Here is a 27,304-nt window from a genome sequence, read left to right on the forward strand (position 1 = left end):
CTTTCTCATTCATAACACAAACAGATTTTCTTACTCATTTAATCTTGAAGAGATTGAGTAAATGTTTCTTTTGCTGAGAGCGGTTTCATTAAGTGTCTTGAATTTCACCGCATGGGGCTGTGTTCATCTGGAGGTAAGGCTTAGCCAGATTCTTTGGGGTGCAGACCTCAAGGGCTATAACACATCTGAAGGATTTAAGAAGGTGGGCTTCTGCAAGGTCACTTGCTCCAACACGGTCTTTGAATCAGACCTTAGGGAGCCATTTCTCAACATTTAGGAGCCCCGAGGGTCATGAGTCCTGTAACCTGGACATTGTTCATCAACAGAATCCAATTCCAATTGTAGATAATATGAACCTCTTCATGCAAACCTTTCTTTTGCTGCTGTAAAAAAAAACCCTTTCATGAATTTCCAACAGGTCCCTCCAGATGTTTTTAACAGAACAAGCCAGATAAAAGATATTGCACTCTAAGACCTTTATGCTGTTAGAAATTCAGGTTAAGATAAATGATTTTCAGGAGGCTAAAGTGAATGCAGCATGTGGATTATGTCAGCTTCCTAAACACTGTAATATCAACTTGCGGCTATTTTCAATGTAAAAGCCCCTCTAGCATTTTACAGTGGCCATATATCTTTAGTTTTATGAGTCTCTGCTCACACTGATTCTTCCCCGAGGTGCAGCACCATTTGAAGCATCCACTGTGTGGTCTCAGCACATTATACCCGTGCTGTCATGCGTGTTCGTCTTACCATCTGCTCTGTCCACTGAATCATCTTCACAACTCCTCTGAGACAGGCCTCATCTGGGAGTTCAGAGATATTTACAGGGTTCCTTTGTAGTCCAGAAACGGGAATCTGATTAAATACAGCATTTTTTTCAGGTCTGGATAAGGATGGAAAGCAAATAATAAAGAAAAAAAAAACAACAACAGTTGCTTATTCACTCTGGATTCCCTCTCTCATTGTCCAAAACGTCTATGCATTCGGTTCATAAAGTCACTGTGAACTTGAGTTGTTATATTTGGGAAAATTGATATAATACACGCGGAAACTCTTTGGAAGGAGTTTGGTAAAGTGTCGAATTGTATCTTTAAAAATATGTAGGAATCCCATTATTTACTGAGTGATCTCTATCTGTGTGGATCCCCAGCCTACGCACATATAAGTTGTTTCTGAATGCATGACGTGAAGTTGTTTGTTGTGTATGAGGATCGTTACAAGTTTCTCCCTACAAAACAAGCCGGCGTCTAACCGTGTAACCGCTCCACCCATTTAACTGGCTGCTAATTGGATTGTTAGTGATTTCACAGCTGTTTCAATTCAGTTAGAGAGAGACACTTTGATCTCCTGCATTTCGTGTTTTCTTAGTCATAGCAAAAATAATTGCAATGGGGCAGCGTGCCCATCTAGTCCAAGTCTTTGCACTCACACCTACAGCGCTCACACACAAACAAGATAAGCAATTTACCAGGTAACCTTTTCTCAAATGCCACTGCCAAGGCGCTTGGCTTTTTCCTTTTTTTGCCCACAATAAATGAGAGTTTATACGTCTCTTTGGAGCTCAGTCTATCTTGTCTAATTTTGCTACTTTTGTTGTTCAACCAATTCACCAGGCACCTGTTCCAAGCACGGGCTTTAGTTATGGCAGCTTAGCCAGAGGGATTTGGAAGACTTTTCTGTCGGGAGATAAAGGCATCCGAGTCCTTTGTGTCCCAGCTCCTCGGGAAGATTTTACTGTCTGATGAAGGTTTTTTTTTTTTTTTTTCTGTCTCTCAGCTTCCTCTTCTCTCCTGCAACCACCCTTCTCACACAACAAACACAACTTTTCTTCTTTAATTATGGCTTTTCACCTGCAGCTCAGTCACAACTGTGAGGGAAGAAGCAAAGCAAAGCACAGCCACAACACAATTATACCTAGAAGGAAAAGAGAAGCCTCTCAGAGGGAGATGTTGTATCTGTCGCTGCATATTTTGGTGTTCGTGCTGCAGTAGCGTGTGTCGGAGCGTGCATGCATCTTGTGGATGTGCGCACATCAGTCTATAAGCAGGTTCTTTACCATTTTGTTTGCTGTTGTGTTTAGGCCACCTATTGTGAGCTATGATCCTCTTTGCAGGCTCCTGCCAAAAGAGCTATATTTACCCTTAGAGATCAGAGCGCACAAAGAACAGCGTGACAAGAATATGGGCTACACTTCAGGCTCTTTCTCTACTAGCACCAGAGAATCCACGTAGATGGCAGAATTTAACATGATGAGGTAGACAAATAAAAAATATGCAGAATTTTGGTTCCAGTCAGTGAACTAAAAAACTGCAAAATAACATGCCCCCCCTTCACCCCACTGCTAATTTTGCCCGAAATCAGAATTTATTTTCCAAAAAAAGGTGAATCTGATTTAATATAATCAGACAAATCCTCTTTGTTCTGAATTTGAGCCGATCTACTGTCCACAGAGCAAAGTGCATCATTAACACTGACTGACCAAAAAAAAAAGAAAGAAAGAAAAAAGAGTAATGACACCATAAAAGCCGGTCAGATTCATAGGTGTCACTGTTGTGTAATTAGACTGCATCCTCACCGCCGCTGTACATGCTGCTGCTGGGGTGTGTGTGTGTGTGTGTGTGTGTGTGTTTGACTCTGTGCTGATGGCATGTGCCTGAATGTGTGCGCCGCATACTCATGTGCTCGCTTCCAGCTCGGAGCTGTGCAGTGAATGTATATGTGCTTACTGCAGTCAAACTCTGGTTAGCAACGTTTGCCCTTGCTGCAGCTTTGCACAGCACTGTATAAGTCTCTGTGTGTGGATATTGGCGCGTGCGCGTGTGCAAGCACATGCAGTGTCTGAGTGTCTGTGAATTGTTGTTTTACTGCAGCTGCAAAGATGAATACATTACCTATTTTGTTGCCCAAATTCCGAGTGCTGGGCTGTTATATTTCTGAGCTGTCTGTTCATTCAGCTTTTATTGTTTGTGTGTCACTTGCAGCTCTTTGGCTTTAGGCAAAAGGTCTGACTGGGGAAGACGTCTGAAGAGAGCTGGAGCTCTCTTTGGCAAGACTCCAGATATGTCCATCTTATTTTAATTACCTATGGTACCTACCCAGGGGAATTGCTCTCCTCCTTCCTCCCAGTGTCTTCTCTCTGCTCTCCTTACCTTCATCTCTCATCTTCCTTTCCCCTCCTCTTTCATCCTCCACTCATCCTTCTTCAGTCTCGCCGAATTTGTTTTCTTACTATTATTTTTCATCTCCAACCGCAGCCCAACAGCACACTGCAGTGTCAAATGTGTATGCAAAAGTAATCTCTGCATTAGCATATAAATGACCCTGTAGATTGAATAGTATTTTGGGATATTTAACTGCAGAAGACAGATCCCCTTAACTCTGATTAGAGTAGTTCTTAGGAGACAGGTAGCCTCTTGAGGGAATATGAACTCCACTGTGATAAGATAAAGACTTGACGCTGTTATTCCTCTGCTCTTTGTATATACACGCACACAAACAGCTTGCATACCTCCAGAAATTACCATGTATTTCAATCATGTTTTAAATCATGATTGACTTGCATTTGTTTGCATTACCGTTTTTGAGAAATCATAAATGATAGCCATTTAAAACAATAGTTTTGAATATTTTTCATTGCTAACCCTAACCCTAGCCTACCAACGATGCTGGCTAATTGCTTGTTTATCATGTGTCGGTAGCTTTGCAAAAAGAAAAATGGCAAAAAATGTTTATTCTGCAAACTAAGCCCTTGAAAATAGCTAAATAATTCGTCATTTGCTTAAGATTTTGTGTCACAATTAAAAGAACAAGAAATGTCTTCGACTTCATAATCATATCATAATCATTTCATTTCATTTCATATCTCTAGTATCAGTGACGTGCGGTCAGGGGAGGCAGGGGAGGCACTGCCTCACCTGCCATCATGGAAAGAAAGAAAATATATAATCATAAAGTAATTTAAATTGTTATATTCATCCGGTGGTTTGCACTAAAAAATATTTATTTTTCATGTAGCTTCACCAATTTCGATTTTTATTTGTTCAAAATCGCTGAATTTTCTTATTTTCCCATTCAAATGCTTGGAAGCGATGCCGGTGAGGCAGCAGCGAGCTCTGCCTCACCTTGGATTGCGCAACCCCTGGCTCTGCGCTGGCGGAGAGAGCATGTTGCTGTACGGCGTCAATAAAATGGTTTAAACAAATTTAATATGTGAACTTATTTCCAATAGTTTAGCTTATGTATATAATGTACAGTGCTTTTTGTCACCAACTGTGTTTGTGTAACGTGTTTCGTGTAATGAGCGATTATAAACGGCAGAGAACAGGTTCGAGGTGAGGCAGGCAGTTCTCTTGCCTCATGGCAGGGGGCGCTCAAGATCCCAGACGTTCGTCTTGTTCACTCCTCAACTGCCGAGTAAGTGACAGCGAGCTAGGCTAAACGATTCGGGAAGCAAGTCAAGTGCAGCGATAGATTATAATAGAGATAGTGATTTTTTTCCTCTCGCTCATCCCGACTTTCGACATGGATGACTACATTACAACACTAAAAAAGTTTTCTCAAGTGGACTTTCAATCGAAGCAGGTAAGACAGTAATAACATTTATTTTGTTTTGTTTTTTAAGGAAATGTGTGTTTTGTGAGCTACAGTTTGTATGTGTAAGGATGCAGAAGTGAAACATAACCTGTAAACTGCTGTCAATCTATGCATCTATTTGCAAATCGGATTCTGATGACGTCAGTGCCTCACCAGCTATGAACCTCACCGCACGTCACTGCTAGTAGTCAATGTGTTATTTTATAGCAGAAATATAAACAGTTGCTGCATTTCCTTTGAAATAAATGTTATTACATTGCATTAAATATATTTGCTTAAAAGTTTGTTGAAATAATTTTTAACCATGGTATTTTTATTTAGTGACGTCATGCTCATTGCCTAATCTTATATGGTTAATACATTGACGCAGTGTTTGAATGTTGCCACATTTTATAGTTCGCCTGATATTGAACATGGCAGACACCAACTCATTTTCCAGATTCATTAAGGCTTACTTCTGGTAGCACTCGAACTTCCTGACATAATCTGTACTGTACTGTTTTTTCCAAGTCTTATCAGTTTGAGGCTAGAACCCTAAAAAACACCAACAATGGTCAGCACCGGCTCCAGACGAGTTTTACAGGGGGGGTATCGGCTTATTTTGGGGAGGGAAGGGCAAATCAATCTACATAGACAACAACACCAGTAGCCTATAGGCTACTTGTTAACAAGCATGTTTGCATCCAACAGCATTACTCAACTCAGTCCGTTAATTTTGGGGGAAAAAAATCTAGATAAAGTTCTTTGCGTTTTGCTGGTTTGCTGCCATGATTCTAACACAAACCTGAGCAGCTCTGCACAGCAGCAGCAGGTCTCCGTCGCTGCCGCACAGGCATAAATCGAGCGTTTTAGTGCGCATGTTGCGTTTAAAGCTGGCTCGGAAAATCAAGTTATAACGTGTTAACAACGGATTAAACAGTTTTGGCTGCTGAAAAAAGTGACAGAGGACACAAATATGGGGAGTGCGGAAGCCCCTAGTGTATCAAATCGATATAGGAATAACAGAGAGTTGGCCACTTATAGGTAAATACAACAAACAGTCCAGGGGGGGCACGGCTGACTCTGTGGACAGGCAATGGCCGCCCATGCCGCCGGGCCTTAATGGTACTTGCACCACAGTTGCAGAACCATGTTGCTAAAGTAAAAACTTAGCATATGTTAATATGATTGCTCCTGACCAATCTCCCTTTTTCGGCTTTCTCTTTTTGTGCTATGATTCATAGGTTTTATTTTTTATTATATGAGTAACAGAAGCAGTAACACGGAGGTTATGTTGTAACACATCCCCATAGACGACTCAGTCTTTTATTGGACATAGCCTGTATTTTTAACATGGAATCCAGGCAATTTATGAGTGACGCCTACTATTTTTGCTTGAATAAAGTGTTGTTATTTACATATTTTATGAGCTAGACTGTGTCTTTACCTCAGGGCAGAGTTTTCCAGTTCATCAAAGGTAGTGTTGATTTGGACAGATGCAGTCCTTCAACAAGCTGTCTGGTGTTTGGTTGTGTCTCTGGTAGATTCCTAAACATTTGAACCACAGAAATATACAGATTCTGCATGCTGCTTTCACTTGTAATAGTTTTAAGTCTATTAATGACTTTGCTCAAAACGGGTGGAGTTGTGAAGAGTCAAGGTGACCCACTTCTCCCAGTTTAGCCTGTGTCTGTGTTTCCACCCTAAGGCCAACCTGTTTTATTCCGGGCTTTAACCTGCATTCTGTCCCCGAGGACCAAACGAGAACAAAGTAAGGGATCATGTATGTGGTGGAAAATGAGATTCATATTATGGATTTGCTGCTGACAATTATGCCACCAATGTGGCCTAATGTACCTAATCAAGTGAGTGGTGTGTGTGTATCAAACCAGTTCCCAGTTTATAATTTAAACATATTTTCTACTTTGTTAAGCTATCTTTGTCAAAGCTGTAAATCATGCTAAGCACAATTATATATTTTTTCCTTTTTTTTTTCGGAGCAGTGGCTTGATATTTACTTGATGTTATTGTGATATGCAGACACGGATGGTATTGTTGGATCCATCCCACATCCTGTATGGGGAATATGAGCTCTTGCCCTCTGGTAAAAGGTACAGAATCCCAAAAACTAATTTGAACCATGTTAAATACTCCTTTGAACGCACCTCCATCATAATTTTGAACCAAATTTAGGCTGAGGTCTGGAAAGTGTGCAATATCTTTGGGTTCTGTTGTTGCAGCAGTTATTTTGCAACATAATGCAACAGCTTGGAGTCCATGACAATTTTTCCCTCTAGGGACAATAAAGTATATTTTATTCTAAGTTGTGGTTTGTAAATTTTTCAAGTAAATATGAATATTGTTTTACATAGTATGCAGACAATGATTAAAAATCTGCCTGACACAGATTATGTCATAAGAAAATATACTTCATTTGTGAAAGCAAAATAACCGGATTTCTGCTTTTAAGTGAGATTTTGTCATTGGCCCATATTGAGCCCATCTGAGCTACCTCATATATCTTGCCAGCTCTGGCATAATTATGGAGACGAAATGCCTGCAACTGCCCCATCCCCCTCCTTTGCAGCATGAGACCCCCACCTTCTTGCATGTACCTCTTATCTCAAAGCATGTATCCTTTTGCACTCAAATAAATTAATGTGTTTGGGTAAAGGTTTTGGTGGATACATGGTTGTTTCTTTCTGTGTTTGCAAGCTCACATGTGCGCTTGCGATGTAGAGGGCGGACCCAACCTGCTCACGTTTGCATCTGCTGCAACAGAACATCTCAGCCTTGCTTTGCTATTGGTTTCTACGGTAACAAAGGCACAGAGTGAAGTGGCTGCCGCAGCCAAACAGACTGAAAGAAAGCATTGGTCTGTGAACCTAATAACAACCGGCATTAGGAAATACAAGTCAAACGCAGAGATGCTAACGTAGAAAAGAGATGTGTTTGGGATTCATGTTTGTCATGCTAAGAAGCAGATTAATAGGCTTGCTCACAAATTAATTAATAGCTGTGCAGTAGCTCGGTGCTGCACAGGTTAAGGCCCTTGACAGCTACGCTTTCTCTTGATTGGCTGAGTCTGGTGATCAGTGTTGTACTGCTGCTCAGGCCTCCGGTGTCCATGCCTCAGTGTTTTCCTTGCGATCAGTAAATTCTTCTCCGGGTGGTTATGGATGCTGCTCTTTATTCTGTTTCTGTTTGGCACTGCGAGAGCGTATTGATCCTGCTCAGCAGCTTTAATAGTTCAGATGCTCTGTACAAAGATGGGCATGTTCAATATACACTTAAAGCCAGTGATGTATTTCAAAATGGGCTCGTCAGTAAATATTAAATGGATATTTATTAGATAGGTATCTTTTCTGCAAATTACTGACAACCCCTCCCCACCCCATCCCGTCCCTGGCAGATGAGTAGGATCACTGCAGAGGAAAATACCCAGAATGACACAATACAACTGTGCTGCCAGATGAGCAAAATAGCAAAAATTGATACTAGGTGAAAGCAGGTGTGTTTCCCTGTTTGGATGACCTGCTGATTGGCTAATTACGTGGGTGTTAGCAGGTGATTTGCTAATTGGTTGCCTGATGAGGATAGATTACACCGTGAGGCTGTCGAGATCATTACATGCACCCTGTAACAACAATGTTGATGTCACAGTATTAAATGTTATCACACCAACATGATCTGACACAGCAGCCCATCCTCTCTCCTCTGGCTTGTCGAATCCTTCCCTGATAAATCCTGATACTCGTCCTGTCACTGCCTGTTTTTATAGCGTGATGAGCTGCAAGTCTGTTGCAGTTATCTCTGTTCCTCTTTTTTTTTTATTTTCTCTTATTGAAACTATTTTTGTCTTTTATCTTCATCTCTGCTGTTTGTTGGCTCTGCGGGGAAAACTCAGAGCCCTTCGATAACCTGAAGCCAAAAGCTCTGGCCAACTCCTCCGTTTGTAGCGCAGATGTTTTAAAAATTTCATCTTAGCGTTGGCCAGGAGCAGAGTTTCAATAAGTTGGCCTTGGCCCAGATCTCTTGGTTTATCTTATGGATCAATAACTTGAATCAATTGATGCTCTAATGAGGAGCCTATTGACCGAAGGATTTTGGTGTTTTGCATTTGCAGTTTCCATTTCATTTCAGATCAGAAGAAGCTCTTCATATTTTTTTAACACAACACTACTTCTTGCAGTTAATGTTTTTTACAATCAAGTAATTCAATTCAATTCAAGAGGAATTTGACAAAGGAAAGTCCGTATTTAGGTTATGTATTAAAATAAAAATAAAATAGCAATATAATTTTAACAGTAATAATAAATCATTTCTCTGAAATACAGAAATGTTGCATCACATTGCTTTAAAATTGTTGTAATAGTACAATAAAATTATTAAATTTTTTATTCAATGTTTTTTCAGTACTAATAATATATCATGCTGGCCATTTATTTACTGCCAAATCTTTAGTTTATCCATTCAGGGGACTAATTTACTGCTGTGAATCACTTGCAGTTTACTGCTTTTTATGTTGTTACACCTTCTGCTTTTAATCCTCTTTCGTCAAAAAAAAAGTGATATTTGGTTCTCCCAATTAACTTATTTAATATTTTCACTTTCATGTCATATAATAAAGATTTAATTACAGAAATACAGAGTTTTATTATAGAAACAGGCTCAGGCCTTGTTTGCAGCAATGCGTGTCCAGCTCTTAGCTCACCTGCAGTAATGAAATATGAAAAAGATCTGAGCGATCAAGATTCTGGATACATGCAGCTGAAATGATCTTCTGCCTGGGCTAATCCTACGAAATGGGGAAGCTCAGAGTAGATCCACTGCTTCCTCACTTTGAAATGAGTCAGCTGAGTTTTTTGATTAGATTGCCTTCTTGGATGCTTCCCTTCGGAGGTTTACTGGGTGCGTACTGCTTGGACAACCTGAGGCAGTCCCTGAACTCTCACGACTGTATATATCCCAGTATATCCCAGCTCTTGGAAAACATTTAATTATGATTTTTTTTTTTTTCAAACTTGTAGAACATATTTTGACTGCACTTCCTCCGTGTGGTCTGGTTGAAGACTGAGATCTTATTGTTATCATGTACAGATTTCTTTGATCAAGTAATGAGGACAGTTAGTTTGCAGGTGATCGTGCATCCCATAATTTTACTCCTTTAATCGGCTGTTAGTACTTTGCAAAATTATTCATTCCTCTTGAACTTTGTCATGTTTTGTCCCACTAACCACAAACTTTAATGCATGTTCTCTGGTATTTCCAATTTTCAAAGAGCTGCACAGATTTACACCAAGGTATGGCTTTCTGATTTGAAAAGGGGTTTTTTATAGACACTCTGGTAAACGTAAACAGACAAAATGGCAAAACAGAATACAGATGTTGTTTGTCATTATAGTTGATATAATGAAATATTGTTTGAGACCCAATACTACTTGAATACAGAACAATGTTACTCTGCACAACACAACATGGCAACTAATAATATAAGTTCTACAGACAGAGATACAAACACTGTGGTGTAAACACTCGGTTGGTGAGTTACAAATTTACGGATTATCGCACAGATATCCAAACAATATTCAGACAATATTAGCAGCCCTGATTGTTCACTGCAATTCAACAGGGATTATTACTGTGCAAATACAGTTATGCTCTGTATTGTCCTCATGTAAAGGTTCATTTATAGCTTATGAGCAAGTCTTTCTTTAGTCTCCTAGGGAAGAAAAACCTTTGTTTTTGTTTTTCTTCTTAAAAAATAGCTTTTTCTTTAGGTCAGGTGTGTTGGAAATCCATCCATTTATTATCTAGCACATTTATTCTTGCAGGGTCGTGAGGGGTGCTGAAGCCTATCTCTAGCGGTCAAAGGTGGAGAGGCGGGGTACACCCTGGACAGGTTACCATTCCATCGCTGGTGTTAGAAGTCTTTTATAGATTATTTGTGCTGTAAAATTGTTTTTACGTGGGCAGTATTATGTATTTTCGAAACACATAGTGTCATTTTACAGGGCAGTCAAGTAACCATGTCACTTTCAGTTGTAACAAAAATGCTTTCTATGTTAAATATGACTTAATAAAAATGTTACTTCATAATTTAACGTCTTGAACTTGGGCTTGTGTCTCTTGAAAAACTCCTGCTCTTTCCAAAGTCCACCTTCAGAAAGTCATAACAACATTGCTGCTTTATTAACCCTTTAACAGCAGTTTTTACCAGTGTTTCATTGAGAAGTAGCTCACATAATGAGCTCAGCAGATGTACAGTTCCACCACATGTTTGCTAATTGCTGCTGACTAATCTGAAGGAGCGAAGTGGGGGAATCATGAGGGAAAGGTGATCTGTAATGCAGAAGCTCGGAAGATTTCAAACTTCATTTCTGAGGAGGAGCTTCATCCTCAAAGGCGGCGATTGCGTGTTGCGCAGCTAAATGGTTGCCACGGGAGATTAAAGGAGTTCTCAGACATGCATAAAAGAATAAAGCCAGCACTCCAGATATGTTTTTGATAAGGGAATAACTTCATAACAATGATGTAATGCTACAAAAGTTTTTGTTACGCAATACTGCTCCTTTAGTAGTTCCAGTCTCGTTCCCATTTTTATGGAGTGTTTGGTAACTTGCTGTGTTCTCCTAAAGTCCACTTTTGATCTCTTTTGTTTTGGCTGTTTTGAGACGAAACCTTAGAGTCATTTTCTGTGCAAATGCACTGGTGGATATCTAACATGCTTTAGTTGTATATCTATTTTATAGGAATTATTAGGTGTCTCAATAATTGTAACAATAATAATTACTTCACAATATCATATTTAAATAAAAGGTAGAAACTCGTAGCACTTATGTAACATATAGGAGATCTGATTTTCCAGTATGACAAGGCATTTATTTATTTATCTATAGACCGCAAAGTGAAAATGATTAATATGGTTAAGTTAGACAAAATGAAATTTTATTCTTCGTTTAACTCTTGTTACCTTTTTTACTCAACTCAAACCTACAGAATTTGGTTTGAAATGGCCATAATGAAATGAGGTTGACCTGGAAACCTTGTTAGTCCTAGTCCAGGGAATCCCAGTGGAGACTAACATGAAACAAATCCCCCACCTCCGCTTCAGGGCTCCTCTGATGCTTCTGAGGAGGAGGAGGAGGAAACAGATGAGGAAGCTTATGTCAAACCTGCAATCTCCAGGCTACAATTTCCTTTGAAGTGCCCCCTGAGTATAGTCTCTGGCCCTCATCACCTTGCTGATGTCTACAAACAGCTTGTCAGTCAACGTTATGGGAAATCTGTGTTGCTGGCAGCACAGGTGACTGCGCTCATGTGTGCGAGTGTATGGTTGCTGCATCTGCAGGCATCTGTGTGCTTCAAATAGCAGTAATCACCTTAGCAACAAACACATCTACCTGGTGCTCTGTCGCTGAAAACAGTCGTGAGTTGGGGTGTGTGTGTGTGTGTGTGTGTGTGTGTGTGTGTAAGATAGAAAAAGAAATGCAGGGAGGAGGTTGGGTGATGCAGGTAGAGAGATGGAGGATGACAGGAAATAAGCGGGGGTTGGGAAAATCATGGAACATGGCTCACAGTTTGATTTGATTGCAGTAGCACTGATATTGCCCACATCTTTGGAAACATTTCCTTTCATTTATGTTTCTTCAAACTTTACATTTTCCAGGATCTTTTCTTTAGATGAAAATATCCCAGTGCTCCACCTTCTGCACTCTACTCTTATTTTTGCTTTTCAGCATCTCATCTTTGATTTTGTCACATGAAAGAAGCAAGCTATAAAAGCAATGCTTTGGGGTTCTGAAAATGCAGGAAAACTTCAATGTTCAAACATCTTTGAAAGTGGGGCAATTTATATCTAGCAAAATTAACCCACAGTGCTGGTTTGTGTGATATAACAGATTCTGGGAAAACTTTGTAGGGTTGATTTAAATCCATGCACAGTTTCTGTGGTCATTTTGTGACTGTAAAAAATGTCACTGCATCTTTTGATGCATTGATGAGATTCTAGATAAATTATATTTACGAATACTGCATTAATTCCCCTCAAATCTTAATCAGAAATGTGTGATCTCTAGGTGCATCTTGGTGTGTTTTTTTTCTTAGTTTTTTAGAACTTGGACTAATGATCTTTGAAAATGTTCACATTTTGTCACACTACAATCATAAATTTCATTGCATATTTTTGTGTTTTTTTGTCATGGGCCATCATAAAGCACTGTTTAATCAAGAAGTGGATACAAATAGATTTCAAGGTTTTTTAATTTTCATTTATTTATTTATTTATTTTTTTTACAAATGGTTGCTATGTATTGCAAATTTTTGCTCAGGTCCCTCTTGAAAATGAGATCTAGATCTCAACGGGGTTTACCTGATTAAATAAATAAAGGAAAGAAATAAAGGAATAAATAAAAGTTTTGCAGATCTACCACTTTTTCTTCATCCCCTTTAAATCTGATACCTAAAATCAATTTTGGTTCAATTTTCCAGGTGCCTCCAGACTTTACCTAAAGTAGAGTTCACATACATCTTCCCTGTGAAAGCCTCCAATATTTGGTAGAGCAAATAATCTCGAAGATCAAAGAACACTTCAATTCTAAAACAATATTCAATGATTTTAATATCTTGCAGAGATCTGCTTTTTATCAGTATTTTTACTCAATGTCAATTACATCAAAGAAGTCAATTGAAATGTCAGATACATACATTTGGCAAAATTTTAATACCAGTGAGTTTTCATTGCTCTCCTGATCCTTACTTTTCAATCTGCAAATATATTGATAAAAACTTTAATGGTTTTATCCCCCAGATTACCATAACTTTGTTGTATTTATTTAAAAGTTTTCTGTATTATATTCTTTCACATAGATGTGTACATATCTTGCCTGTGTGTTTTTTGGGAAATGCTAACCCAACTGAGCGAACTCAGACCATTATTTGGTTGTCTTAATTTCTCCGTAAGTCAAATTGTTTAATAGGAAGTAGCTGCAACATGCGTGCACAAATGTGCAGAGACAAGCAGAAACTTTTTGGACAACCCTTCTGTTTTGAAAAATCCAAAGTGTCACTACAATGACATGCACACATGACATACTTTGCACAGTAGCACAAAATGAAAAATCTCTCTCTCTTTCTCTTCATTAACAGTGCATGTGTGCTGCTGCCATGGCAACAGTGGCTCCGCCCCTAGCGCTTCTTCTCCTGCTGCTTCAGCTGGCTGATGGCTCATTCCCAGAGGAGCCAGGTCCACTCAGCTACGTCCCTGTAGAGGGTATGTGTCCTTCCCCTCTGTATGCGGTGGGGAGGGGGAAGAGTGTCTCAGTGCATGAGAGTATGTGCGGCATTGATGAATGGCTCTGTGGAGGATGTGGAAATCGGAGGTCAAGGATCAGTCTTGGTGAGAAGCTGGTTTAGAACTGCTTGGGCACACAGATAAATGACGAAAATTCACTCCCTCTATATATGGTAGCATGTTAGATTCATATTCATGTAAAAGGGTTGATTTTCCTAATTGAAGACCATAACTAAGAGAGAATGTGAAAACATTAGTGATTCAAGGAACTAATAAAATTAGGATCACTCTTTTTACTTATTTATTTTTATTATGAAATGATCATATATTGATGTTCATCTTTAGAAAAAAAAGACCATTTTTACTCATTTGACAGACTGTGTAAAAAACAGTGTGTTTTCTAGCTGATCAAAAGTTAGGACACTCCACACACTAATAACTTGTGTTATCTTTTGGGTGAAATAGCTTTCTTGTATTCAGTGTTTATGAGTCTAAAGAAAGCTTGATCCACTCTTCATATTTATCAGTGATATGTTTGATGTTTTTTTGCATATACACCCCATTTCAAGGCACCCAACGCCCCCTCAGTGAGGGTAAGGTTCAGTTGTGGATTCACTGGTATGTTTTGGGTTATTCTCATGTTAGATATTCCTCAAGGATTTTCTTACAGATAGTAGCATTGTGGCTCTTACCAGGGTGAACTTGAAGTCTGTATTTTGTCTATGTCAAACATATCATCTATTCTGGTTTCCTACTAAATCAGGTTAACACTCATCTGTCTAAAGAACATCAAACCATCAGTTCTGGTACAGAGCTTTATTTTTTGCAAACCTCCCAAGTTGTTTATGCCCACAGTACCAAGAGCTTGCTGCAGTATATGTAGGTTCTGTGAGTACATTTTAGTGATTTGGAGACTTCTTTTAGCATATTGCAGTCTGCTTTTAGAGTGTTGGCGGTTGTTTATGAGACCTCTTGAAGTGTTTTACTTCACTCTTGAAGTGACCTCTGATTTCCACATCCTCTAAAATCTTCTATGTGAAGCCCTCGGACAGTTCTGATCTGACCATGGTGCTCACTCTCACTGCAATACCGAGTAGCACAGAAAACCCTGTGTGTCAATGTTCTACTCATGTGCATGTGATACGTCTGTGATTGATTTTAGTCAGTCAAACAGGTATTAATATTAGTTTTCTTTAGTTTTTGTTGTTAAATTTGGTCACTCAAAGGTTTCATTGTTGTCAATGTTGATATTAAATATCTATGAGTCCAAATGTGTTTTAAAAAACTTTTAGGCTATAGGAGGAAGGACTAATTTGTCACATGACCGTAGTTGGAAGAAGGCATGTGGTGATTAATCTCTTGTCTGCACTCTCCAATGAAGGCCAGAAAGATATTTAATCTGTCTCCTGGAGTCAGTGACTTCTTGACGAGATCTTCAATTGAACGCTGTCTTACTGCCTGAAATGTGCAGCGTTTCCGTAATTTAGTTTATTTAAGATGCAGACAGGAGACGAAGAATTTTTTTTATTTGCAGTGGAAAAATAAAGACCCGCATTATAGGGTGGCAGGAAACAAACACATCAAGAAAGACAAACAGGATAAGAGTGTTTAGTATGCCTTCACCTTCCTCTCTGCCTATTATCTGTGTTTGCCTTAACAAAGCCATCAAGAATGATTGAAGACACTATTAAAGTGAAGGTTAAAGAAGGTGTTTTACAGCCTGCCTGTGTACTTCTGGTAACTATAGACGCGAAGAAGGTGCTCATTCTGCCCACAGGTCTCAGGAAGTCCTTGAGCCAGGCACATGCATTTTCATTTGCTATGCATATCACTCTCTTATTTTATATGTCTATGTAATGACGGCAGTGGTGAGGAGATACCCCGTGTTCCTGGGCAGAGCCCATCGTTCCGCTCTGAGACAGGAGCTACACATCCAAACGGTCCTCCAAGTCAACCGCACGCTTTACATCGGAGCCAGGTAACCCACAGCAACCACCTCCGACTATGACGTGTTCGCATTAATATGTATTTGCTTTCATCCCATCTGCTGTCACTCTTCAGGGGGACATTATCACTATTTTTTTTCCAGTGATAATTTATTCACTGTTATTTTTAAATGTCAAATGAAAGCTGTGAATGTATTCATAATCGTCTTTAAGAAACCACCTTACATTGCTCGAAGATTAGCTCTGGGCTACAGGAAGATACAGGCAGCTCTGTTCATTGAAACAAATTAAATGTGTGTGCAGCCCTGATTGGAGGACAACTCTGAAAATAAAAACTGGATTCATATAGGTTGTTGATATTTTCAGCAATGTAAACAAGTACTCATTTAAATCTCAGTTAATTCCTGCATATAGTGCCAAACTGGTTTACTGAAATAGATTGTATTAAGTGAACAAAATAGGGCTTAAAATCTAAGCCCCCCAAAAATGTCTTTTCCAGGCACATATTAACATTTTATAACACAATCCGATAACCATTTTACCGTCAGTTGTTAAAAAAATGCTGTATATATCAAACATGACTTAAAAGAAATTCAACTTTTTAATGTGACGACTTGACATAAGAATCTCGTACTTTTTCAGACACATCATCACGACAGTGCTTCTCTTTATGTCTCGTTTTTAGGAGACATATGAACTACTTCTCAGTAGTTCATAGCTTAGCAGGCTAACAATTCCACCAGATGTTTGCTAATTGCTGCTGCCCATAGTCTGGTGGAGCTGACTGAGCGAGGCGTGGCGAAGGGGCGCTTGACGCAATAGTCGTCACTTTATGAGAGCAAACATTTCAGACACTCGTTTAAGAAACATGCGTGAAAGAATCAAAATGACACTTTGGCTACGTTTTTGATGAGGGAGCAACTTTGCAACATGATATAAAGCTGAAGAAAGTCAATTTAAAATAAAAAAAAAAGACCCCCTTTAAAATTTTTACTGACTGTAGCTAAGGTGTTAAAACTGCCCGACAGTAATTTAACTTGTACCATAATGAAGCCATAATAACCCGTTTTATTGCCAGGCGTTCAGAACATTTAATCTGAAAATTGTCAGTGAGTGACTCATAATAAAGCACAACCAGATGGCTGTCTGATATAAATGATATTTTGATAAATTTTTTTAAGTCAACAACAGTACTTTCATTCAAGCATAAATAAGAGAGCAGCGGAAAATACAGTAATGCTTACTCCCCAGTCACCTCATTAGGAGAATCAATGTGATCGCTTTTTAAAGCAAATACTAATGAGATAATCATGTGGCAGAGACATTATGCTAACACATAAATCTTCCATTCTGTCTTTCTGATGAAGTGTTTTATTTACTGCATGTTTTCAATTATCTAAGCAAACTAAAAATGCTAAACATTTGAGCTTTTTCACCATTTTCATTTAAACTGAATGAGATGTTCAGCTTTGCTTAGATGTCTCATCATAGACCAATGAAAAAGGCTATTCTACTTTACAGATTTTTTTTTTTGTTTTTGCTTTATGTCACACTTAAATGATTCAGATCTCCATAAACAAATTTTAAAAACTGACAAAGATAACCTGAGTTAGCACAAAAACCAGTTTTCAAATGAAGATTTCTTTTATTAAGGGGCTAAACCTAGCAAGACCAAATTAGCCCAATGTAAAAAAGTAATCATTCCCCTCATTATCTTACGGGTTCACATGTCTCAATACAGTTTTTTATGCTCTGAAACAGTTAAGAGTGAGAAAACAGGAATTTGAGGAATTTGTCATGTTTTGCAGAGATGACTTGTACAGAGTGGAGCTCGACAACATGGCAGGCGAAGAAATGTTTTACAGCAAGGTATCGGTCTTTAGAAAGCTGACATTTGACATGCATGTACAGATATGCAGGGAATTCAACATGTGGCTTGTGTGTTTCAGAAAAGGACCTGGGAGTCCAACAAGAACGACATTCGAGTGTGTCGGATGAAGGGCAAACATGAGGTAAAACGCTCAAGCGGCAGCTGTTTACGAGACATTCTTCTCCTGAGGCTGCACCTGCATCTGGGGTTTAGCGCAAATTTGATTTTGTTGATACAGAAGCAGTAAATTATCCAATCAAGCTGGTGCAGGAAAACATTACAAGAGCTGAAAAAAGCTTGAAAGACTTTTTTTTTTCTGCACGCGTTGATTTTCTCACTATTTCATATAGCGTCGGTAGCCTTCAAAAACACAAGAACAAAGTTGTGTTGCTTAAAAAACAAAAGAGTGTGTGAGTGCAGCAGGCTCACTGGCAAAATTCAAGCCTAACCTAACTTGTGGAAGTAGATTAATCGTGCAGAGGAACTTATATTGAGCAAACCGAGAAGAGTTAAGTGACGCGGCCTCCGGGAGGAAGCTGTAATTGAAAACAGGTGGGGAAGAGAGGCGTAGGTAACGACAGGACGTGTGTGGGTGGAGGAAAAATAAAAACGAGGGAACAAAACAGATAAAGAGAAGAGGGCAGTCACTGGGCTGTGAGAGCTCAGATCAAAAGACAAGACAGTGTAGGAGTGAAGAAAGGAAGAATTAAAGCTGTGATAAAACAGGAACGAAGACACGAGGAGAAAGACTGACTGCTAAGGGAAGAGGCAGCAAGGATGTGAGGCAGAAAATACACTTATGTTGGTGAATAAGATTGAACTTAGATTAGGTAAAACTGTAAAGATAAACAGAAGTACTTTCAAACTCTGGATTAGATTTAGCATTAAAGTAATTAGACAAGCAAAGCAGTATACAGCCCTCTATAAGCCTGTAACAATTTATTGTGTTAGGACTGAAGGTTTTAGAAGAGTATCCTAACATTTTAATGATTTCAGCTGATAACATTTTGAGCACGATTTAGGTGAAAAGATTTTCAGTATTTTTAAACCTTCCCTCTAATTATGTGTCAGAGTTAAATCAGTCTCTACTTGCTGTTTCAGTTTGCTAACTGAAGTTTATAATCTGCAAGCTTCAGAGTTAGTGGATGCTGGATTGCCATGTATTCTCCAAGAACATCCTATTTACCATCATATGCTTCTGCAATGCAAACAAAGATTTTCTTCCTGGGAATTTTGAAAACATCTATTATTTTTGTTTGGTCAACAAGGAGCCTGCAAAAGCTGAGGAAAATTATGGCAAAGATTATTCTTCCAAAAACTGGCAGTGTTATTCTGAACCTTAAAAAACTCAATAGGGGAAAAAATCTAATTAATAAAAGGAAAGTATTTTCAGAAATGGGCAAATCCAACAGGCCCATTTCAAATTCAGAAAAAAATGGCTAACTATTGTATATAGTACTACCTATTCATATCTGTACCTGTAAATCTGACCCATATTTGTTCTTTTATTACCCCTTTCAGTGCATAAAGTCAACACAATAAAAATATTTTCAATGGATTAGTTTTTTTTTACTGCAGGTCATCTTTATGCCACGCCTAATGAGACTACTGCCCAGCGTCTGTCTTGAAACATCTCACTTTCAGTACATCTGGTCAGTTCTGCATTGATGAAAAGACGTCTGTTAGCTTCCAAGTTTTACCAGAATTTTCTTCATCAAAACCTAGACGGGAAAAAAACTTACCTTTATTGTTATTTTCATGGAGAAGGAGTGGTTCCACGGTCCTTAAACACACTTGATACTCGATGGCAAATTATGGAAAACTTGAATGTGAAGCAAAAGGATCATGGATCCCATATGACAGAGGAATTACTATTTTATACAGCTGGTCTTTTAACTTTCCAGCTGACTGATACTTTACATTTTATGTTCATGTCATAATAAAAATGTTTGACATGTTCCTTTTTGCTTATAAAGTGATTGGCTTTGTCTGATTTTAAATATAAACCAATTTTGTCATAGGTTATTAGGGACAACAGTGGACAATTTGTGTCTGTAAAATGATCTCAAAAAATGCACAATGATTGAAAGTTTGAGGAGAAATTACTCAATTTCCCTCCTTAACCAAAGCTGTAAAAGAAAAGGTTTTTAAAAAGGATTTAAATAAAAAGAGCTGTGGTGCTGGAATCATGCTGGGTTTTTATCAAAGCATGTATTAATACCTTATCCAGTTGCAATAAAAGGACTTGCATATCTCCTAAAAGAGATGAGAGGTATGTTAGCAATGAGCATATAATTTTATCATGGCTGAATAAAGGACTATAAATGCGCAGGAACCCAATTGATCTCAGTTTAACAAAATAAGCTCAGAGAATAGGGACATAAAAAAAAACAAGACAAGATCCACAAAATTAGATGAAAAACAGGACCAGCTCAGCGTTAGCATAACACTATTAGCCATTAGTGACCGGCAGAGGCAGAACCTGCTTTGAACATTTGCAGGTCTTCAGTTATTAAAAAGACAAAGGTGTTGGATTTATCAAGGCATTTTAAGGCATGAAGGCATGGCTTCCAATTAAAAGTAAGTTTCTGATCGTGTACTTCTGACGGACACAAATGAATGGTTTGACAAATGGTCCAAGAAGAAACCTAATTTGCTGATTTTCCGATAAACAAGGCTAAAATTGTATTAAAGAGATATATTGCTGATCTGCCTACAGAGGAACATAATCAGTTTTTGATTCTTCTGAAGCAATCCAACAGATGGACTAAATGAGATAACAGGGTTAAGAAGTCCAGGTTCTCTGAGAGGATTTTTAAACTTCAGTGTGCAGCCCTTACTTTGAAGACTACAGCCAGAGCCCCATTGTTCTTTGGAGAGAGTGCAGTTCAGGGTTTTGTTTCACCTTAGGGCTGCTATCACATTTCTTCCTCTGATTCTTAGCCTTTCATAATCCTCCTTTTCACAATGCCCTGAACTTCCTTTTCTTTCTTTCTCCTGATCTCTTCTTTTTCTTCTTTCCTGCAGGGAGAGTGTCGTAATTTCATCAAGGTCTTGCTCAGCCAGCATGATGGCCTGTTTGTATGTGGAACAAACGCTTTCAACCCCATGTGTGCCAACTACACTGTTAGTATTCATCTATCTGCCTGTAAGAGAATCTCAGTATCTCCCAGTTGGGTTATCTTTATGTTGCGCCTCTTATTGCAGCGAGACACTCTAGAAATGGCAGGAGAGCCCGTCAGCGGGATGGCCCGGTGTCCATATGATCCTCGACACGCTAATGTGGCGTTATTCGCAGGTAGGAGGTCGACTTAGCTCCCCAAAGGCATAAAATCAATTTTTTTTTAGCAGACGTAGGAGTTAGTTTTCAGCTCCACGCTCCAAAACGTCCACGCCCTCAGGTTTACCTTTACAAATGATTTATAGCCAGACCTGTTCCTGCATTGCTTGTTTGGTTTTAATCTTTCTGACCTTGTGCTATCTCTCCATCGGTATCTCCCTCCTCTACTCCCTAATCTCCTCCCATCGTCCCCCTCTCCTCCTTCCCTTCTTTTAGATGGAAGTCTTTTTACCGGCACTGTGACAGACTTCCTGGCCATCGACGCGGTGATCTATCGTAGTCTCGGCGACAGCCCAGCTCTCCGCACTGTGAAGCACGACTCTAAATGGTTTCGAGGTACTTTTGGAAACAAGCACATTAAAAGTGACCCTCAGGCCCAAGACACTTTCAACAGACAATCAGCAAGCAAATAATTGAAACCACCCATGCTATCTTTTGTGCTGAAGGAAAATTGAACCAAAGTTACTCGTAGCAAGACTTGCCTTTTTCTGAATGTTAACTTTAATGTGCTTTAACTGCCTCTTTAGGTGACTTCAAAATGTCCTTCTAGAGCTACAGGTATTTGTCAAAACAACTTCCTGTTCTCTCAAGGTTAAGCCCAGGAGCTCCAAATGATTTGAAACGTATGACTTTACAAGGTTGCTATTGTCAACTTTTTTATCCAAATGCAGACACAGACATCAACTTTTAATGTTCATTAGTAAAGGGTGTGGACAGAAAGTTTCATTAAAGTTGATTATCCAATTTTTCAAACTTAGAAATGAAAAAAAAATATGAATTAGGTTAACGCCACTACATTCTATTTTGGGAGTCTGACATATAGATACAAAAAGTTTGTAGAGCAAAAAATAAGTATGTTCTAACAGAACCAGACATGATTATCAGGCCTCCTTTTAATAGGTTTTTTATAATAGGAATGCACTCAGACAGACTGATGTATTGAGGTTAGCCAGAGTCCCTACAGATTCAAAGTCTTAACTAGTCTCTTCAACTGAACAGGGCAGCCTGAAGGGGAAAAAGGAAGCTCAGGCAAGTCCAAGCCTTGCAAGATGAATAAATGATAATGATAACATCTTCCCTGATGTCTATAAGGATTGATTAAACAGGACATGAATGTTTAATTAGTCAGTGTGGTGGACTACAGTGTTTGATGTTGATGAGGCTGTTATTACAGAGCCATGCGAGGGACTGTTTTGCTTTATTGTGTTGTCACTTCTTATATTTCAGAGCCCTACTTTGTCAGTGCCATGGAGTGGGGGCCACATATTTATTTCTTCTTTAGAGAGATGGCCATGGAGTTTCATCATCTGGAGAAGGTTCTTTCCTTTTTTATCCATGTTACCTTCTTTACTTTTTGCTGCTCTGTGAGGTTCTGGGAATTTGTGGGCAGAAATAGTTTCTTCACCTGTGGTAGAAAAATGCCATTTTTGCAGTGAGTTGGTGGGAAAGTGAATAAATCCTAACTGGTAGAAGTCATTTTAGCTGATTTAAGCAAATTCAAACAACTCAAACTGGAAGTGTTTATACTCGAGATGCCTCAGTACTTTTGGTCTAAATAACTTGAGTTGTTTAGGAAATGGTTTATACCAAGTCACTGACTAATTGGTTCTGTATAAACTTTTAAAAAATTTGGTCACTTCACAATGAAGCAAAATAACACACCAAATTGTTTTTCAGCTTTATTAACTTTGGTGAAATAGTTAATGACTGGTCCTTCAGCTTTTCCTGTTTAGACATTTGTGTGGAGAACCGTCTGTGGATGAGTATTACATCTAATCAGAAACAGGGCAAGATATTCAGATGAAATCAAAGCAACTTCTTATTTTTGTTTTGGGTTTTTTTTTAGATTAGACACATTTTTTATATTGAAACTTTGAATGCCCTTTGAATCTTCTCAAACAAGAGTATTTTTAGTCTGTTTTATTTTGACTTGATAAGATCAGCTAAAATATTATATTAATATTGTTTAAGTAGCTGTCGCAGTTTTATTTTTGTTTTGTTTTTTCCACTTTTGTACAAATTCATTGTGATACACCATCTATCTGCTACAGACAAATGAAAATTTACTGATAATACCTTCACTTAATTTCATTTTTTTAAAAATCCAAACTATTCCTTTCCTAATGTTTCTATATCTCTGTTCTTGCATCCAAGGTTATGGTGTCCCGTGTGGCACGCGTGTGTAAATCAGATTTGGGTGGCTCTCAGCGTGTCCTTGAGAAACAGTGGACCACATTCCTAAAGGCGCGGCTGAACTGCTCCATTCCTGGAGACTCCCATTTTTACTTCAACCTCCTACACGCCACCAGCAACATCATCCACATGCAGGGACGGGATGTCATCCTGGGTCTGTTTTCCACACCACCAAACAGGTAGCCACAGACACACTGTGTGCACATACAGCTGAAAAGAGATAATTATTTTCTCATCAGCGGGTTCCCTCTCCTTGTCTCTGGCAGCATCCCAGGCTCTGCAGTTTGCGTGTTCGACATGCAGCAGCTCGCTCATGTTTTTGAGGGCCGGTTTAAAGAGCAAAAATCCCCAGAGTCTATTTGGACACCTGTATCAGATGAAGCAGTGCCTAAACCAAGGTAATGTGAAGCAGAAGAAAAATCCAGCAGAGCACTGCAGCACTTCTCTCCTGAGCATGTGTTTCACAGATACTCTTCTTACTGCTTCCTTATGAGCTCCAACTACCTGTCCCACAGCTCCGTCAAATCGTTTCAGTTAAAAATGACCTGACCGGCTGTGAAAACGAGTCCTCCGTAACCAATTCTTCTTTCTTTGGGGTGTTTTTTATTTCTGCAGGCCCGGTGGTTGTGCAGTGCAGGGATCTAGATTTAGCACCTCAACAACTTTACCAGATGAGGTTCTGAACTTTGTGAAGACTCATCCGCTAATGGATGAGACTGTGCCACTGCTGGGACACAGACCCTGGGTGGTCAAGACTATGGGAAGGTATGCATATTGATGTCTTTGTCAGCTTGAAAAATGCAGGTAGATTGCTTAATGTTCTGATTTATTGTCCTATCTGTCTAAGGTACCAGCTGACAGCCATGGTGGTAGACACAGAAGCTGGCCCCCACAAGAACCGCACTGTCTTGTTCCTGGGCTCCACCCGAGGGACCATTCTCAAGTTCCTAATGATTTCTGGTGGAGATTCAGTCTCCCACAGCAGCGTGTTTTTGGAGGAGGTGGAGGGATTCAATCCTGAGAAGTGAGTGGGAGTCAAGAGATCCTTATCACTTATCTCCAATAAACTGCAGTTCTTGGCGTAATGTTCCAGATAGAGGCCCACAGCACCCGCTCCCAATTGGGCTCTCCACTTATGAACGATCAGTTCCTCTTACGGTATTCTCTTAAATACCTGCTTGCAGCAAAAGCATATTCAGTTAAAATCATGATATCCATTACAGGTTACTTATACCATATAATTAGAACCAAAATGTATAACCTTTTTTCTGAGCAACAGCCTCATAGCTGAGTGTTATGGAACCCATTAGTTGCATTAAATTGTGTTGAGCTCAGGTCTTCACAGCAAAGGATATTGAAACAAAGCCTATCAATCACTCATGCAACAAACCAATAATCTAACTGTCCATCAGTGTCGAGTCAGCACCCCTGCTAATGTGATTTCTTTGACCGAAAACGCCTCACTCTCATCATCCATGTTGTTTTAATTCCGGCTAGGGAATTAAAACATGTTTTGTGCCTGACCACTGTTGAAGTAAGAAAGAGTGATCTGCAAACACAGACACATTCCCACCTCTTGCAAATTTGTGGAGGAAAACAAATCTGTAAAATAGCACATTATCGTTTGGTTCTCTGTAATTAACCTCTGAATGCAAACAAGACATTTGTTTTTAAAGTTCATATGACCTGCTGTGATTATTTTAAGAGTTGACTGGTTTTTAAGGCAGTAGAAATCTGCATTGGGTTCGATCATGTTAGTTCAGCCTTTGGTTGAAGTAATCTGAACCAGATGCAATATTACCTGCTTATAATCTTTTAATAGAACGTCACTTCAAAACGTCTTAGTTATTTCTTGTTTTATAAGATGAGGAGTTTTCCTGATTTTCTTTCAAACATCTGTAAGTTTAAAAGTTATCCTTTAAGAAGCTGGAAGCACACGATGGAAAGATTTGTTTGACAGAAAATTATAAAGAATTACCGGTATGTTACTGAAGAATTTAGGAATATAATTGTCAGGTTTCAGCTTCTGGTACTGTATTTTTACACATTTGGTATTTGTCAATCTTGTCTGAACATATCTACCCTATTTTATGATTGTTTTACTTCAGGAAGTTTGTAGCTGGATTCCTCAAATATTGTCTGCAGGGAAAAACAAACACACTTTCAGTTTCTTCTTGTTATTTATTCATCTTTATTTTTATTTTACTTCTAGACTGTTAAGCTGTTATTTTATGGAGTGTGTTACAACGAGTTTTGAATGGTTCAGAAAGACAGAAAGGGAAACACGACCACTATAGCACTTCATAAAAGCAAACCATAACAATATTTTCTGTTTAATAGAGCATTTTACATCTCGCCTCTTCTATAAATTCCTCCAAAAGAAGTTATAAAGTGTAAAGTCATGAGCTGTTTTATTATAGTAAATGATTGTACATGATGATGTGACAGTGGGAAGCCCTGAGTCCTCCTGGAGTTAAAATGAGCTTTTTTGTGTTGCCTAATGAACAAACAGATAATTTATGCTTATGCTTTGTCAGTCTACTCTGTTAGTCTACTGTCTGGATTGATCTTATAGATTAGTTGTCAGGCTGGAAAATGATAGACAGGGCCCTTTACTCCTCCGTACATCCTGTCCTGAATGTTCACACTTCTATCTCCAGGTGTGGTGAGGACTCTCCTCAGGCCCGTCAGCTCTTGTCCCTGACATTGGACCGAACCAGCCACACTCTGCTGCTGGCCTTCCCCTCCTGTCTGGTCAGAGTCCCCACATCTCGCTGTCACCTGCACGCTCGCTGCATGAAGTGAGTGATATAAATCCACTTTTATCATTTTATTGCTCTTACGCTCTCATTGTCTCTTAGTCAGATTTATTTGAATGCAGGAGTCAAAGCTATTTTTGCTGGCCAAATTAGTTTTATCCCCGATTTTCTCCTCTCGTTGCTGTTGCCATCCCCATACAACTTTTGCATTTCGGTTTTTTGTTTGAGCCAGCAGATGAGGGAAGCCATGTGTGTTTGTCAAATCACAACTAGTTTGGTTTGGTTTATTTTTCACTCTGAGAATGTTGGTTTTCCCCAGAAAATAATATTTGCCTTGAAACGAGAGGCTTTTGTGGGATGATGGTTGAATATGAATACAAAGAAGGAATTTATTTGTGAAAGTAGAGCACTGTGCAGTGCAGAAGCTTCCCAGAATGAGCATACATCGGATTGGTTTGATTCAAAATGTCCTCCTGCTTCGTGCAAAACGAAGATTCGCTTAAGCTACTTATTATTCCACAGATTTTCCACTAATTTTAAATAAAGTGACTGTTTATTTTTACATGTCCTCTCTAAAGCATGGCTGTGAAGTTACTGATTGCTCCAGGAGTGAGTGTGTGTGGATGATTTTTCTCCTGTGTTGCCCCGTCTCTCACCTTTTGCCTTCTGACGTCCTCATCTCACTTCATCAGCTCACGTTTATGAGCTGATGCAGTTTTTCATTGTTTATTTTCAACAACTAACCAGTAACTCTCTCTCTTAATAAGTTTGTAACATGTTTCCGAATCCTAATTGCTAGGCATTTGAATTTTGCTAATTCATTTTCAATATAATTCTGTGAACACTCAGGAGCTGTCTCGCCTCAAGAGATCCATACTGTGGATGGACCAGAGGCAGTACCTGCTCCTTTCTGAGGCCAGGGACAAGGTGAGGGGAGTTAGCCCCCAAAAACACTGCGAATGGTTTTTAATCTATGCAGGTGGACTATGGTTACTGTCTATAGGAAAGATGCTGAGTGTTTTATTTTCTTCTGCTTGGTTGTTGCAGGTGTGAGACCATCAAAAAGCAGAAAATAAAATAATCAATTCTTTTTTTATCATTTAGTGTTAGTTATCCATGCAATAAGAGTACATATATGTAATGAATAACATTTTGATTATGATAATTATTATGAAACATTCTGATTGTGGCAGTTTAATTTAGCCTTTTTCTGTTTTCTATAAATGAAATTATTAGCAGCAGGTTTAAATAGAGAAGCGCTGCAGAATGCAATGAAAAGCATCAACACATTTAAAAGCAGCAGTATCTCTGTCATTGGCTTTGTCTTGGAAA

At 39.0% G+C, this 27,304-nt stretch overlaps 1 protein-coding gene across 1 annotated transcript in view; it reads left to right on the forward strand.

The window, feature by feature from the left end:
• Positions 1-27,304, forward strand: part of LOC114146816 (semaphorin-6B-like) — a 39,774-nt gene that overhangs the window by 5,104 nt on the left and 7,366 nt on the right. Inside the window, exons 2-15 of the mRNA XM_028021210.1 lie at positions 13,720-13,843; positions 15,731-15,842; positions 17,619-17,679; positions 17,760-17,822; positions 20,708-20,806; positions 20,888-20,978; positions 21,237-21,356; positions 22,248-22,336; positions 23,175-23,392; positions 23,480-23,611; positions 23,829-23,978; positions 24,061-24,237; positions 25,874-26,014; positions 26,822-26,899. Of these exons, the coding sequence (XP_027877011.1) occupies positions 13,723-13,843; positions 15,731-15,842; positions 17,619-17,679; positions 17,760-17,822; positions 20,708-20,806; positions 20,888-20,978; positions 21,237-21,356; positions 22,248-22,336; positions 23,175-23,392; positions 23,480-23,611; positions 23,829-23,978; positions 24,061-24,237; positions 25,874-26,014; positions 26,822-26,899 (1,652 nt within the window). The 5' untranslated portion in view covers positions 13,720-13,722. The remainder of the gene's footprint in view (positions 1-13,719; positions 13,844-15,730; positions 15,843-17,618; positions 17,680-17,759; positions 17,823-20,707; positions 20,807-20,887; positions 20,979-21,236; positions 21,357-22,247; positions 22,337-23,174; positions 23,393-23,479; positions 23,612-23,828; positions 23,979-24,060; positions 24,238-25,873; positions 26,015-26,821; positions 26,900-27,304) is intronic.

The sequence above is a fragment of the Xiphophorus couchianus genome, chromosome 6, assembly GCF_001444195.1.
Source record: "Xiphophorus couchianus chromosome 6, X_couchianus-1.0, whole genome shotgun sequence".
NCBI lineage: Eukaryota > Metazoa > Chordata > Actinopteri > Cyprinodontiformes > Poeciliidae > Xiphophorus > Xiphophorus couchianus.